Here is a 16,170-nt window from a genome sequence, read left to right as displayed (position 1 = left end):
GAACATCATTTTTAATATTTCCCTATGTGTATTCATATTCGGTTGGAATGTTCTTAATAAGATTGCTTCATAGCCTGTTTCCTAGAAATTGGATTAATAAATTCTTTCTCAACAACCTGTAATATGGTGAACTTAAAACTTTATTCTTTAAGAATAATTGTATCATGAATTTTTAATGGCTAAGTACCTCCCCAGGGATTATAAAACTCCACAAATGAATCTGGTTCTGCCTTTAATATTTTAATATGGGCCTGGTACATGGCAGATGCTCAATTAGGGATGACAATGACAGTGATGTTGATTATGATAATGACGATGAGAAGAATCACTATAACCATTGATGAACTACGTGCCCAGCATTGTGCAATGTATAGCTGCTTTATCTATTTAAGCCTCACCTCACCCTATGTGATACATATTATTACTGCCATAATAAATGAAAGGTTAATTTTCTATCTCTATTTTCAGAGACAGCTCACCAATCAGTGGTTTGAATTTTGTCTCACATAGAGAAAGAAATGAGGTGAATTTATCATAATTAACTAGACAGTCTTTTCTAGACTATTGCCAGTAAGTCAGAAAGGAATTTGGACTCTTGCTGAGACAATATAACGTTTTCTTTCCAAAGACTTTCTACTTAAGTTTCAAATCATTTGAGGTCATCTTGTGATTTGTGCCAGAGGGCCATGTAAAAGGCGTACTAATGGAGAGGCATATTTCCTTATTATAACCATTGATTCAGAAATGCAGAGGAAGAGACATCACTACTTTTAGTTTTGGTAGTAGTGATGTGCATTGCATCACAGCGTTCCAAAATTTGGAAAGGATTTCCCTACAAGCCCTTAAATAATCCCTCACAGTTGGAGATACTCTTCCACGATATTGTCAGCTTCCTGGGTAAAAGATGTGCTAAATTATGCTGTACTAAGCATTGGTTGTGCTTTTATATGCCAGTACTTGACAGGTTTTACAAAGCATCTAAATGGCAAAGAACAAGTTTGGAGAATTATTCAAGAGTCATTGAAAAATGACTCTCCCACTCTGAAAAAGTTATGATGTCACAAAATATTAAATTACTTCTGATATTATTTTTTAAATATTTATTTATTTTGAGAGAGAGAGTGCCAGCAGAAGAGAGGGGCAGAGAGAGAGAGAGAGAGAGAGAGAACCACAAGCAGGCTCCTTGCTCAGCACGGAGCCCAACGTGGGGTTGGAGCCCAGTGTGGAGCTTGATCCCATGACTGAGATCATGACTTAAGCTGAAATCAAGAGTCGGATGCCTAACTGACTGAGCCACCCAGGATCCCCACTTCTGATATTATTTAAGCAGAAAACAAACTTATTACCTAAATGACATCCTTGTCTTATTTTTTAAGTCAAGGGAAGTATTTAATATTTTCCCATTAAGTATGATTTTAGTTGTTGTAGATATTCTTTGTTAGACAAAGGGTGTTCCTTTCTATTGCTAGAGTTTTTTTTTTTTGTCATGAACAGACTTTGCATTTTACAAAAGAAGAGGATATACATATGTATATATAATATTCTCTTGTATACATATACAATATCTCCTTAATCAATTGAAGAAAGGTCTCCAAAATTCCTACTTCGCAAAAAAATTTTTTTTCATGCATGGGTATTGAACTTTATGAGATGGTCTTACTGATCACATGACTTTTTGACTCTTTAGTCTTTAACTGTGGAGAATTACATTTTGAATATCAAGACATTCTTGCATTCCTAGGATAAACTCAACTGAATCATTATGAGTTTTAGAATAACAATAGTTCTTCCCTCACAAGATATTGGGACAATTACATGAGTTAAGAGACCAGAAAATGGTACACATTAAGCACTCAGCAAATGTTAATGTTATTTTCCATAAGCATTGCTGGAGTCATTTTTATTTGTGATTCGTGATTTGTGCATCTATGTTCATAATTAAGATGGGTGTGTATTTTCCTTTCTTGTGTTTTCCTTTCTGGTTTTTATATCACATATATACCAGCTCACAGAATTAGTTGGAGAATGTTTTTTAATTCTCTGAAAAAGTTAGTTAAGACTGTATTATTACTTGCATATTTTTTCTAATTGTACAACTGTAAAACTAAATGGAACAGGGTTTTTTAATTTATTTTTATTTTCTTGGGGGGTTGATTTAAAAATACTGATTTGTCTTATTTTTTATAGAGATATTCAGGTTTTCTAGCACCTTACCTCTCAAGTATGAACCAAGGCAATACTGTTCATACCTTTTCTTTTTTAAGTTTATTTATTTTGAGAGAACTAGAGAGAATGCCCATGGGGGGAGGGGGGAAGGGGGGAGAAGGAGGCGGGGGGGGGGAGAGAGAGAGAGAGAGAGAGAGAGAGAGAGAGAGAGAGAGAATCCCAAGTAGGCTCTGCACTGTCAGCACAGAGACTGACATGGGGCTTGAACTCACAAACTGTGAGATCATGACCTGAGCTGAAATCTAGAGTCCAATGCTTAACTGACTGATCCACCCAGACACCCTGATACTGCTCATGCCTTTAATTTTTTTCTCCAAATGGAAGAATTTTTCACAATTTCCTTCTCATTGGAAGAATTCAGAGAATATAAAACAGACAAATGGAGTCTAAGCAATTTAAATAAAATGAATTTATATTTACATTGAATGTAAAAGTCAATGTTACTTATACATAATTATTAATAATGAAAAGTAGTAAAAAATTGGCTTGGAAATATTGAAATATTGGCTGTCAGGGATAAATACACAAGCTCTTTGACAGTCTCTCATGATTGACTTGTAATTATAAAGGAGGCGTTTGGTTTGGAATTAAGGACAAACATGTATAAAACAATTGAAAAATGTTATCAGTGGAGTAATATCAACTAAGTATAAGAAGTAGTCACCACTGGTATACCACCAGTCTTGCCTGGCCCTATCTGGTCTACTTTTTCCTTACTATTTTAAAATGAAGGTAGAATGGTTCCGTTCATAAAATTTACACATGCCAAGAACCCGAGAAGAACTACAGATACACTGAGATGAAAGAATCATTATCCAATAAGGTCTTGTTATGCCAAAGCAATGGGGCAATTCTCTAAAAAAGGAAGTATAAGAGGATAAAACTAAGTATATAAGGCTGTTTGTTGCTACCCAGTATTCATTTTAACCATTGCTGGCAATAACCCTGGATTTGGGGAGCAGTGATCTGCATCCCATCCATGTAGTTCTGCTGTAGTTGACCCCCTTTCCTGCTTTGAGGGGGTTCATTACCCAAGCCCGGCCAACGGAAAGACTGTGCTCCCAGGAACAAGCATGGATTGGTTCAGAAATAGGCATATGGCCCATGTTAGGTCAAGCAGAGACCATGAGACTGGGTATGGAGATTTTTTGCTTAATTGGTATTCTTGATGATGTAAACTGGAAGCTGCAGAACCTATAACATGGATCATGAAAATGAAACCAATCCAGGGCACCTGGGTGGCTCAGTCAGTTAAGTATCTGACTCTTGATTTCCAGCTTAGGTCATGATCTTACTGTCACGAGATTGAACCTAGCACTGGGTGTTGAGTCTGTTTAAGATTATCTTTCTCCCTCCACCCTTCCCCCAAATCTCTCTCTCTCTCAAAAACAAACAAAACAAAACAAAAACAAAAAACAAGTAGAGAGAAGAAAGAAAGTGAAACTAATCCAAAGGAAGCAGAGTTGAGTAATGACTTTTGGTACCACCACTGAGCCCTGAATCAAGTCATATGGGAAGTCTGATGTATTTATGTACTTTTCAGTCATGTGTTCTGATAAGTTCTTCCTCCTTCTCCTCCCCTCCTTTGTCTTTTCTTCCTCTTCTTCATTATCACTATCCTCCTCCTCATCACCGAGCTATTCATACCTGGTGTTTCTATCACTTAAAATACTACTAATTGGTAAAATGGGATAGTAATAGGATTTTTGTTATGGAATTCTTGTGAGGATTAAACGATATAATCCATATAAAGTGCTTAATACATTATTTGGCATAAAGAGAGCATGAAATAAATTTTAGCCATTGTAGTTATAATTGTCATAATCATTATTGTTATTACTGAGTAGATAACAACCTCTGTAGACATTGAAAAGTGGGAGAGTGCAGATTAGGATAATATAAATCAAGGAAGAAGATCTAAAGGGAAGAAAACTATAGGTAAGGAAAACAGAAATCCCAATGATGTCTCCTAGGGCTGATTGTAGGGTATATATGACAAAGATATGCAGAACAGAAACTTACTCAGAGACAGCAAGATCCTCTCTACCCTGCAGCTTTAAGTTTGATGGGCTCATGTGAATGGCTGTGGAGTTATACAGACACATTAGTCTTAAAAATCTAAACCCTGAAATATGTAGCCCCAACTTCTTATAGGTCAAATTATCATGTCTTTTATGGTAATTTTTATAGTGTCACATCGAATAAACCAAATCGTTTGTTTATTTCAAATGCTTGCAATGAATTCAAAAAATGTATTTGTGTTTCAAAAGAGTTCTTTGTTATTAAAAGTGCATTTCAAAAAAAGAAAAAAAAACAAAAAAAGAAAAAAAAAACATGAGCTAAGTTCTTGGCAGCTGCAAAGAAACAATTCATTTTTTTTTTTCAATAAATCTGTTATGTGCAAGTCAACTACCATGGTTTTAAAATGTGTGGTGTGTAGAAGCGTTTTTTAATATCATATAGAATCTCTTTCAAATATATAGTCAAGGTGGTGAAAAAGGCATAACTGCTTTTCTGGACTTTTAGAAACCTTAGCATCATGATTAAAAGTTAAATTAGCAATTCAATCCTGTAGCCAAAGAAAATGAGAAATTAATGATACTGCCTAGTAATATCCATGACAAATCTTTAGAGGGAAACACAGGTAAAGTGATGAATCTCCACTGTCAAGGCTGGGCTTCAGACATATCTGGGCATCTGTCAGACCACTGAGGTGGCTGGTCAGATGTCGAGGGTTGGTGCTATGAACTCTTCTTAGGAATGTCTGGTACAATGAAAAAAGCCTTTGTCCTTGGTGGGCCATAGTCATTTTGAAAACTTTTTGATTAATTTCTTGCTAGCTTGATTCTTGGCTGGATAGTTGAGCCCAGGCAGGAGAGAGAAAGTTTTTAGACAGAACAGAAGGATACATTTTACTGCAAACTTGGGAACAGTTTGGTACTGGGAGCTAAGCAACCCCACTTTGGGGCCTCTTTATCAAAGTGTAACACCAAGGAGAGAGACAGATGTTCTTCCCCATCCTGCCATAGGCTGCCACATGAAATTAGTGAAGTGGGGGTTGGCTCCTGAAGCTTCAGGGGGAGCGGCACAAAGGAACAGAGGCTGCCATCCTTGACAAGGCAGTATGCAGTGAAATCAGTTCCTGGAACCTCCATGGTCGCAGCCACAGAGTTTGCTGGGCTCGGGGTAGTAGAAGTGGACGCCACCATAGCATGCTGGGCCAGGAAGCATAGGGAGAGTACCAGCGTGGGCTTATGAATTGGTCTGGATACCTCAGAAAGGGAGCATTTGTGGAGCATGGAGACTCTAAGAAACACTTGGTCTGAGTAGACTTTACAGAGGGTTGATGCTCAACCTGAGCGCTTGGGGTATGTGGCAGTAGAATGTGGGCCAAGATACGCATAGACCTTTGATTATTATTAATGAGAATTGGGGGAATTGGGTGCATATCAGATAATACCATATATTGTCTCTGATCCCAAATCAAAGATACCAAAAAACCATGGTTTCTGACAGATATGAAACCAAAGAAAAAAAACTTAAGAAAAGAGAATATTTTGACTGGACTAACTTGATCTCTTTCATTCAAATATGAAACAATTAACAGAGATGTCCTGATTTGATTTCTTTATGGCAGTATTTAACACAATTACACATCAGTCCCAAGTCATGTTCACAATTGAAGAAGTCTTCACATGTTCTCTGGCATATTTTACCTAACATCCCTTGCTTTTGGAAACCAAAGGCAGGAGAGGTTGTCCATCTGTCACTGAGAACAGTGGGACATGTTCCACTCAGTGCAGACAAGTAGGTTCTCCACAACTGGTAGCTGGACAAGGTGACCAGAAGCATGGAAAACACCATTCCCCAAACTGAGAAATGTAGAGTTAGAAGAGAGAGAGCTTACAACTCCTCTATGAGTCAGAATAATTCATCTGCCCAGTGAAGAGACACAGACTCAACCAGCCCAAGAAATCTCACCCCCGTTCACCAACCAGCTAGTGGCAAAGCAGAGAATCTAACGTACCTCTCAATACTCTAGGTCTCCCTTCCACAATCCATTACTGCTTCATGAAAATATTTTCAAATCACTCCTAGAAAAACATCCCCACACTCAGCCTTTGCACCATACCTTGGAGTATGCTCTTTACTATAACGTCTGTGTGATCAGCCAGAAGATCTGCCTTGGTGATTGCAGCCAGGGACAGGTAGTTGGACATATTCCTGCACAGTTCCTTGTTGCCTCTGTGGAGGAATTTCACTGCTATGGGGATGGCTAACGCCATCACAGGGGGCCGGTTGTAATTCTGAGGAAACATAAGAAAGTAACAAATAATAAGTGGCTCATTATTCATTCATTTATTCATTCATCCAAAAAAATATTTATTGAGCTAGTCTCCAGAGTGCAGCTGTGAAAACACAGACCCCACCCTGTTTTCATTGTATTTGGGCCTCTGGGAATTCTTGTCCTTATTAGGGAGACTTGGAGGCAAACAGGCAGCTAACACCGTATGCTGATGGGGGCACTGACAGGCAAAGTTCAGAATACTGAGGGAACAAAGGAGGAACACCTAACCCAGTCTTGGACGGTGCCAAGAAAGACTTTCTGGAGGGAGTGGTGTCATAGCTGGACCTGGTGGATGAACAGGAGATGGCTGGGTGATGGGAAGGAAAGGAATGAACAGAGGAAAAGCACCCGTGGAGGCACAGAGGTGAGGGAGAACATGTACCTTTGGAAATTGTGAATAGCTCACTGTGGTGGGAGTGTGGGCCATGTGGGAAGGTTGGGGTAGGGAGATGAGCACAGGAACTGGAAGAGTAAAAGGGACATGATTAGGAAAGGTCTGGCCTTCCATGCCAAGGAGTTTGAAATTGATCAAGAGTCACTGATGACAAAAATAACTCATCAGATTTATACTTGAGAAAACAACCCAAGGAATGTTGAACAAGTCACTTTTTGACTTTATCTTAAAAACTAAAGTTTCAGCCAGTGAGATTCAGAAGAAAAAAAGTGAACGAACATGAGACTAAAAATGAAAGAAATTCTGGGTCCTAAAACAATTCTCTTTTTCATATACTTCGTGATTGACCATCAATGTCCTTATACATTAAATAGTGCTATCTGCATTTAATTGCCTATGAGGGAATAATAGTTAAAACATACAAAGCATTTTCTTAAAAGTGGATGGTTTGTCTTCATTACCATTAGCTATTCTGATCATCAACCCCATCCTTTAGCCTAATTATAAGGCAAATGTTGCACACCGCACACACTACATTTGACTTCATATTATTATATTAGAAATAAAAGGTGTTTTTTTTTAAGTCTATTCATGTGAAAAGTGCTTATATCTTGCCACTTGTGGATTACTCCCTCTAATATGTCCCACAATTCTGGGTTTATGGTAGGTGTTCAACAAACATCTGAGAAATTGAATAACTAACGAAGAATATATAAACCTATTGTGATAGTTGTCATCAGAAACATAATGTGACAGGAACGAAGGCATGGAGGTAGGGGGCCCTTTAGCTCCCATCTGTCTTGCTCATGTTGCTGTTAGCAATGGCTGAGTATAGGCTCAAACCTCCAATGCCATCCATTTTTAGGACTAGTTGATTGGGCAGCTGAGTTGTTACACACTCCTTAACAGATTCCTATTTCCATGGCCAAGGCCACATGCTACTTCTTTCTAATGAGGGCATTTGCCCTCTTGGCTTCAAAGGTTGTCAAATGACTCAGACATTGACCAATCAGAGAATCACATCTCCTTAGTCCAAATAGTAGGTTCAATAATGGGCAAATTACCCAATTACAATTAAGGAGTCATTAAAAGGGCTCTGTGCAAGAGATTCTCTCTTCTACTGAATCAAAAGTGCCGAGAATGGAAGACCAAGAGTAGCTGCTGCCAGGTTTGACCTCAGTAGGAGAGAATCTGTCTGTGATTCAAGGCAGCATGGATCTGAGAGACAAACTGAGGGAAAAAAAGGTGACATCTTTTGGGCCCCATGCATTAGGCTGCGCCTGAGGCCAATACTAGCCCCAAATATTTCTGAGACAATTATCTCTTTAGTACTTAAGCTTTTTTCCCTCCCAGTCCCTAGAAACAAGAAATAGACTTATAAATCCTTAATTCATTCCTGTAGTTGCACCCATTTTCCAGATTGAAGAGTCAATCTGACTACTGAGCAGAGAAGGTAAGTATTCAAAACCCTAACCTGATAACCCCACAGTTAAGTCAGCCATGTTGAAAGCTCTGACCTTATCCCTTTGTGACAAATCATGTGCTTCTATAGCAGTTCCACTCACTAGGTTTCTGTCCTAGCCTTCTTAGAGTTCCCAACACGTCTATTAGTACCATGGCTTGCAGCCAGACTTCTCTGATAGCAGGCTTTGACTTTATCTAGAGCATTTCCTCTCCTGGTGAATTTAATTGGGCCTGATTGGACTGGGCCATTACTGATGTGATGAGCTGTGAGGTCTCCCTGGGAGGCTGGCTGCAACCTGCCTTTCAGCTTTAGAAGTCTGGATGTGTGTTTAGTCAGGCCAGACAGAATTGTTTGGATCCACTGATGCTAACTCACACCAAAGGATTTCTAAAAGCCCAGTGCATAATCCAGCATGCCAGTTTACTCATCTACAGTGAGGGTCTTTCCTGGGTCAGACTCTTTCACATTATCAGGATATCAGGAACCAGATTACTAACCAGAATGTTCACAGATAGGCACAAAATCAGATAAAAGCAAAGAGAGATCCTGAGGGTTATGTCATCCAGGCCATGATGAAACCTGACTAAAATAACAGTCCTTCTCTATAACCAAATCCTCATCTCTGGTGACTAACTGGAACTTTCCTGTCCATCAGAGTCAGTATCCACACCTCCCCCCAACACACACACACACACACACACACACACACACACACACTGCTGAGTAATTGTACCATAATAATGACCCCCCCACTGAATATCCTCTTTGTGTTGACGTACTCTTCAGAGTATGTAATTTAGGAAGTGGTTGTGTTAGGGAGGTTGACTGATTTGTCCATCTTCTCCATTATAATCTTATTCTATCACTGTTCCCTTGAGGTTACATTCAAGTTACCTCAATCACAGTATTTGGTATTTTCCAAAACATTGTCTCACCTGTACAATGTTTGGGGTTGCCCCCACAGACAGCCAGTCTTTCCATTATGTGTAGATTTTTGCTAGTTTAGCTTTTAGATGACAAATCTTTGTCCCTGTCATGGTTGATCAAACCCCCAGTTTTGAGAATGGAATGCAATCACACAGTTGTTCTCAGAGCTTTCCAACAAAAAACTTCATGTCCAGGTTTACTTTACCTACTCTGAATCTTCAGCCAAGAACAACTTGCAGCTAGAAAAGTACACGTCTTCCATTAGAGGAATATGTCTTCAAGCACATTTACCTGTAACTTACTTAGAAAGCACAGATGGTCGCATTTGGAAGTACAACTTGTGTTCCCCACTAATCATGAACACAGATGGTACAAGATCAATGAAAATCAGTGTTCGCAGCAACTGAGGTTTTTAAACCCTGGGGTGAGCCAATATTTGCCAGCAACCATGAAAGAACAGGCTGTCTTAACCAATTCGATCAAATTCTTCTTAAAACAATTCTAAATGTTCTAGAGAAAAGTAGTGGGCAGCTATTAAAGTCTTTGAAGTGTGGTTATAGGTGAAATGTATAAATGTTTTTACAGGTAAATAATGTCATTATTAAAAGAAAACAAAACTTTGGGGTGCTTGGGTGGCTCAGTCAGTTAAGTGTCCGCCTTCAGCTCAGGTCATGATCTCACGGTTCATGAGTTTGAGCCCTGCATTGGGCTCTGAGCTGACAGCGCATATCCTGGAGGCTGCTTCGGATTATGTGTCTCCCTCTCGCTCTGCCCCTCCCCTGGTCATGCGTTCTCTCTCTCTCTCTCTCTCTCTCTCTCTCTCTCTCTCTCTCAAAAATAAACATTTAAAAAATTTTTAAAAAACTTTAACATACTCAACTTTTTTGTTTTCCTCCCACATATGTCATCCAGAAATTTTTCAAATGACAGGAGAAGTAAAACATTAAGCAAAGAGCAAATTGTTTGTAGGAACAAGGAATTCCTATGAAAGGCTCTCAATCTCTAAATAGTGTCTAGACCATTGCTAGTGTGTCCAGAAGCCATGGACACTGCTGACAGAAACAGGATGTCAGTGAGAGCCTGGGAGGTCAAGATGAGGCTAGAAAGACACCAGGTCCCATGGGCCCTAACAGGTACTTACAGGAGTTGCTAATGCAGTAGATCTCAGGCACATGAATTTATTTTATCTTTGGTAGTATTTAGATCACAGAAATGCCAATGGTACACACACAGAGAAAACCCTATGGTCACTGTACAAACAAACCACTTTAACAGCAGCTGTTAATGCTGGGGCTTATGATGGACTTTGCCCTTCAGTGTAGACGTGAGATGTTGGTATGCATATCATCTTACACACAATTCAGTGCTCAGTACTCAGAGAACAAATTCAGTGAAGTACAGGGTAGATATAAAGACTTGCTCAGGGGGACAGTTATTTTTAGCTGTAGAAGCAAAACAAAAGGTCTTTGTTCTCTGGATGCCAAGAATTGTATTTCTTAACTAGATTAGCACCAATTTGAGCTATTGGCGGAGGTTTTCCCTTTGAAAACATGCACTTTGGGAACATGTCCCAGAGTTTTAAAATTGAAAAGAATAAAGCTAAGTAAAAGAGATATCTATCTGAGATGATAGCAACTAAAAAGCTCTTTGGCTCTTGGGCTTTGAATTCAACCGAAAGCCATAAAAGAGTAATCTCAAGAAATATTAAGTGTCATTTATTAAAATCACTGTTTTATGTTTTTTCATCCTGCATCATCGATCAGAAAATCAAGCGAATTTTGGATTTATATCTAAAATGCTTGGTTCTTAGCAGCATGGCTATATATAAAATCTAAATGGAACATACACCTATATTTTCCCAGTGTATTTTCAGACGGGTAATAAAGGAGTGGGTCTCAGTAACCTGGGAGATTATATCACAGTCTCCTCCCTTTTTTTTTTTTTTTTTTTTTTTTTGTCACTGTCTTGTGTGGCATTAACTGATGAATAAGTACTGAGACCCATTCTGGAGAAAAGCATAGAGCAGTCACATCTCCTGATCTATTCAGTACTTCATTCATTCATTCATTCATTCACTCATTCAATAAATACTATTTTGATCACTTACTATATGCTTACCATTCACAATTCTAGGTGCTGGGATTACATCAATAAAACAGAGCTTCTATTTTGGGGAGGGGGAGACAAGCAATGAACAATGACTAAAATAAATAATTAAATGAATAGCTTGTTAGAAAGTGTTGCGTGTTATTTTACAGTTTTCTACAGATAATGCTAATGCCAATCAGAATTAATACTCATGTAGCATTTCCTGTGTTCCAAATATTTTATGTCTATTGTTTAATGACTATCTAATTCTTACAACAAACTCATAAGGCAGCTACAGCATTTTACAGATGAGGAAATTAAGGCACAGAAAGATAAAATTGCCCAAATCACACTGCAAGTAAATGGTAGAGCTGGGGTTGCCTACTAAATAAACTTCTAGATCAAGACAACCAATTCTGCCTCTAAGAGTTGCAATGGAATTGCTCTCAAAAATGTCTAAGTCACTTTGCTGGCAATGCCAGCCAGGGAGAGGCTTTGAATCATCATATAGCATTAACTGAAGAGGAAATAAGAATACTGAAGTGTGGAATCAAGGTGAATGGACAGTTGGTTCATCTTAAAAAAAAAAAAAAAGAAAGAAAGGAAAGAAAAAAAAGGCCTTCTGATTTCGAACAGTGAATTTCAGGATTTTTTCTATTCCTCCCTCCTGCCCCCAGACAACCCCCTGCAGCTATCTCCTTCTTTATACAGTCATCAATAGTGTGAGCATACATGGAGGAAGAGATAAAATGCTGAGCTTACTTGGCAACAGCCCCATAAGCAGTTTGGTTGGGGAAGATACTGCTGTAACTGGTAAAACCAGGTATTGGCTCTCAACATCATAACGGTTGGCCTGTCAATTCAAGCTAGAACATCATTCTAGCACATCAGCTATGTCAATAATTACAGCCTTCTTGAGGTACATTTTCATTTTCTTCATCAGTCTCCAGGATCGAATTTATCCTAGAAAGCATCGTGCCTTATAGGGGTACCCTCCCTGTCAGTATTTTTCTAGAGGCAAAGAAATAGGTATTGGCCAGCTCCACAGAGCATCCTAGTCAGAGGAAGCTGTGGTTTGACATAGGTTCTTCTGGACAGTGGCTGGACCACAAATAGAGATTGCTTTTATAATAAAAGCTAGTTCTCATGAGCAGCACATATTGTTATGCCCATTTTACAGATAGCAGAACAGAGGCTTAGAGAGAGAAAATAACTTTCCAAACTCTCATTTATATAAGACCAAGAGTATTTGACTCTAAGGCCCTCAAGATCCAAAGCTCTTTCCTATTTTACCTCTCAGCATCTTCTACAGGAGTCAGAAATTTCAGACCAGGAGGTGAGCTGAGAAATCAGTTGGTTCATCCTTTGTTTTATAAATGACAGGTTATAAGACTTGTTTAAAGACATGGGGTAGGTTGGCAAAAGCACTTCACCAAAGGCAAATGCAGTCACACACATGGACTGATTTTGTATTGAGGAATGTACAGAAGATGAATACGGGAATTTAAAAAATTGTTTTAAGGTAAATGTATCAAGTTCATAAATTTAGGGGCCAAAAAGAGAAAGAATTAAATATATAATTACTAATTAAAAGTGGAATAGGAATGAGTCCCCTGAAGTAGGTTTGGAGTATAGGTTAAAAAAGGGATTTGGGGGAAAAAAAGACAGAAGGTTTCTGTGTATGTGAACATATTTAGCTTGAAATTACAGTGAAATGGCCAGAAAAAAAATGAATAAAATGGCCAAGGATGTGGGAAGAACTGGTAGGTCTTGCCTGATAGTGTGATGCTGGGATTGCTTATCTGGGGAGGTGGATGGGTGGAGAAGGGCTCACGCTTGGTTGTTTTGTTGGTTTTTTGGGGGCGTTTTGTGCAAGCTCAGAATGCTATGTGGTTGGCTTTAAAATTGATCTACTGTTTTATTTTACTGAAAAAACAGAACAGAATATGAGTCATCTGGATTTCTCCATGGTTCCCACAAGAACCTAAATTACGTGTAGTACAAAGTCGTATTTTCAATATTTACCACAGGCCAAAAATGTCCCCTTGAAATTTGATCAAAGCAAAATGGCAAAGCTGCAACCACAGCCTTGCCTTTGGTTCCTGGGGTTGGCTTTCTGGAACCACATCCACTGAAATCACTGAACTTTGCCAAAAAGCAAGTTGGTCTTCAGGGCTCCCTGCCTTCCATTTTAATCCCTTCTGCCTCCTCTGAGGGCACACAGTGAACAGCCTGTGCCCACACTCACCCTGCAGGCTGGAGTTGCCCATCTCTGTGACCCTTGTCCCTCTCGACCAAGAGGCTGATCCCTTAGCTCTGTTCTCCGCCCCTTTCCATAATAGTGCTTGTGCTCAGGGCCCTGCTCTCAACAGTCTTACGGAGTCATCTCCTTGGAGTCACTGATCAGCATTAAGTTGAACATTCTTATTTGCTCCACACCTCCAACCCCTTTTTAAATAGGGGACATAATGCCTTTCCCAGGATGAAACATCCCTTTATGTTTAAATTTGGGGCATTTTGGAGGGCAGCCTGCTTATAAATCTTCGACCTTGATCTCATTTCACAAACCTGGACTTTTGCACAAGCTTGGAATGTTTTGTCTGCTTGAGACATGCTCTTGCTCTGCCTTTCTTACCTGGTGAAAATTCTGGTAGGTACTCACAACCCTTTCCAAATGTGGTCTCCATCCAGAAAGGCTTCCTGACTCTCTAGAACTGTGCTAACACAGGAGCCACGGCCCCCGTGAGGCTACTGAGCACCTGAAATGTGACTGCCCCAAAGTAATATGTGCTAAAGCACACACCAGATTTATAAGACCTGGTATACAAATAAGAAAAATATATCATTGATTTTCATATTGATTATGTGCTGAAATAATATTTGGATATATTGGGTTAAGGAAAAATATTATCAAATAAATTTCATCGGTTTCTTTTCTTTTTCATGCGGCTACTAGAAAGTTTGAAATTATATATACGGCCTATGTTTGTAGCTTACATTCCATTTCTATTGGATAGTGCCACTCTAGAGTCCAGACCAATGGTTTTGAAATGACAGTGGGAGCTGGAGAGTATGGATGGTTTCTGAATTTCTGTCTGAATGTCTGTGGAATGGCACTTTGGACCAAAATAAACTGTTTCTGATGAATGTCGATAACGTATTTAAGATAATCAGTGAAGAACAGTCTTAGTTGTTATATCCAAGCAGTATTCATCTTTCATTAATTTTACTGAAATCCCCATTCCCTCCCCTCCCATCCCTAGCCCTGGGGATAAAGGAAAAACAGGGTGATACTGTGTGTAGTCTTTTGTTCAGTTGAACAGTGTCTGGACTAGACAGACAAAATGGAATATGTTCCAGTTAAGTACAGACAACTATGAAGAGGAGGAGGGAGGGAAGAGGGAGGAGTAGGAGAAGGAGGAGGAGGGGGGGATGAGAAGAAGAAAGGAAGCTAATATTACCTGCTGCACACAGTGTTAACATTTCCACATAACCAGAATTTCCTGAACTATGCTCAGAAACCATAGTTCTGAGAGATATTCATAGATGTCGTATTGAGGGTAGGGAGGGGAAAAGAAGATCCATAAGCAATTCAGATTGAAGAACACTGTACTGAACAAAATTAACCAGCTTTCTTAATTGCAGGACTTTTCAGAGCCTTTAAGATGCTATGAAACATTATGACAGCCCAAAAGGGAAAAATTGAATTCAGTGTTTCCAAACTTATGTGGCCACAGAATTCTCTTTCAAGAAATACCTATCAACATCACCAACATTTACTAGTTGGTAAAATTTGTCATAGACAATGTCAATTTCATCTGCATTTTATAGGTAGGAAACTGTGGCTTAGGAAGTTAAATGACTTCCCTACTATTTCAATCTTACATAATTGTTCTGTGCTTAAGCCAAAATTACAAATTCGTATTTTCACCAGAGGAAGGAATGTTTTTTAAGTAGGCTCCATAGCCAGCATGGGCCTTGAACTCATGGGCCTGAGATCAAGAATCACATGCTCTACCTACTGAGCCAGCCAGGCACAGTTAGAATAGGCAAACATTATTATCGTGGAAAATTCACAACACATGTAGAAGCACACTTAAAAATGGTTTAGTCAGTTCTCTCCACATATTCCAAGCTCATTGCCCCAAGTTCAGACTCCACCCCCTCTCTGTTCTTAGATGAAAGAGGTCTTTTTTTTCCTGAATTTTCCAGAACTGGTTATTTAAATCTTGGCATATACTAACATTAGGTTTTTATAGGCACACGTCTTATCTATCTAAATAGACTGGAGTTTGCTGTGGTATTACTTTGAATTCCCCACAGTGTGTCTTGAGATGGTAGAAGCTGTCTAGAACCTTGTTGGGCTCAGCAATAATGGCTTGTGGTATCTTTTTACGGTATCTAAAGGCTAGGGAAACATTAGCTGTTGGTTCAGAGACACCATGTGTTCACCTCCGTTGCAAAGCCAGTATCAAATAGCGTGACGTTTAGCACTGACGTACCTGTAAAATGCAACTCATGATATCAGAAGCAATTTTTGCATGCGGAGTGTCTTCGTCTTTCCCAGAGGGTCTCAGGTTGTGTTCCAAGCAGGAGTCCCAGAGCCCCACGAGGGCCTTGGCATGCTTTTCAATGGACTCTGTCTCTCTGATGGCTGTTGTGATTCGCGTGATACAGATTTCAACCACTGCCTGGTCATTGTTATTGGTTTGGTAATCCTAG

General features: G+C 39.3%; 1 protein-coding gene across 10 annotated transcripts in view; it reads right to left on the bottom strand.

The window, feature by feature from the left end:
- VEPH1 (ventricular zone expressed PH domain containing 1) overlaps positions 1-16,170 on the bottom strand; it is a 254,768-nt gene that overhangs the window by 208,826 nt on the left and 29,772 nt on the right. For 9 of the 10 annotated variants that reach the window (XR_006718589.1, XR_006718588.1, XM_045503154.1 and 6 more), the window contains 2 exons: positions 15,951-16,166; positions 6,359-6,533 (listed from right to left, as the gene is read on the bottom strand). Coding sequence is in view for 8 of the 10 variants with exons in the window: in XM_045503154.1 (XP_045359110.1) it covers positions 6,359-6,533; positions 15,951-16,166 (391 nt within the window). In the remaining 2 variants the exon portion in view is untranslated. The remainder of the gene's footprint in view (positions 1-6,358; positions 6,534-15,950; positions 16,167-16,170) is intronic. The other variant, XM_045503157.1, reaches the window with a different exon arrangement.

This window comes from Leopardus geoffroyi, chromosome C2, assembly GCF_018350155.1.
Source record: "Leopardus geoffroyi isolate Oge1 chromosome C2, O.geoffroyi_Oge1_pat1.0, whole genome shotgun sequence".
Lineage (NCBI taxonomy): Eukaryota > Metazoa > Chordata > Mammalia > Carnivora > Felidae > Leopardus > Leopardus geoffroyi.
Note: the sequence above shows the minus strand (reverse complement) of the source record. Positions and strands in the feature narration are given on the sequence as shown.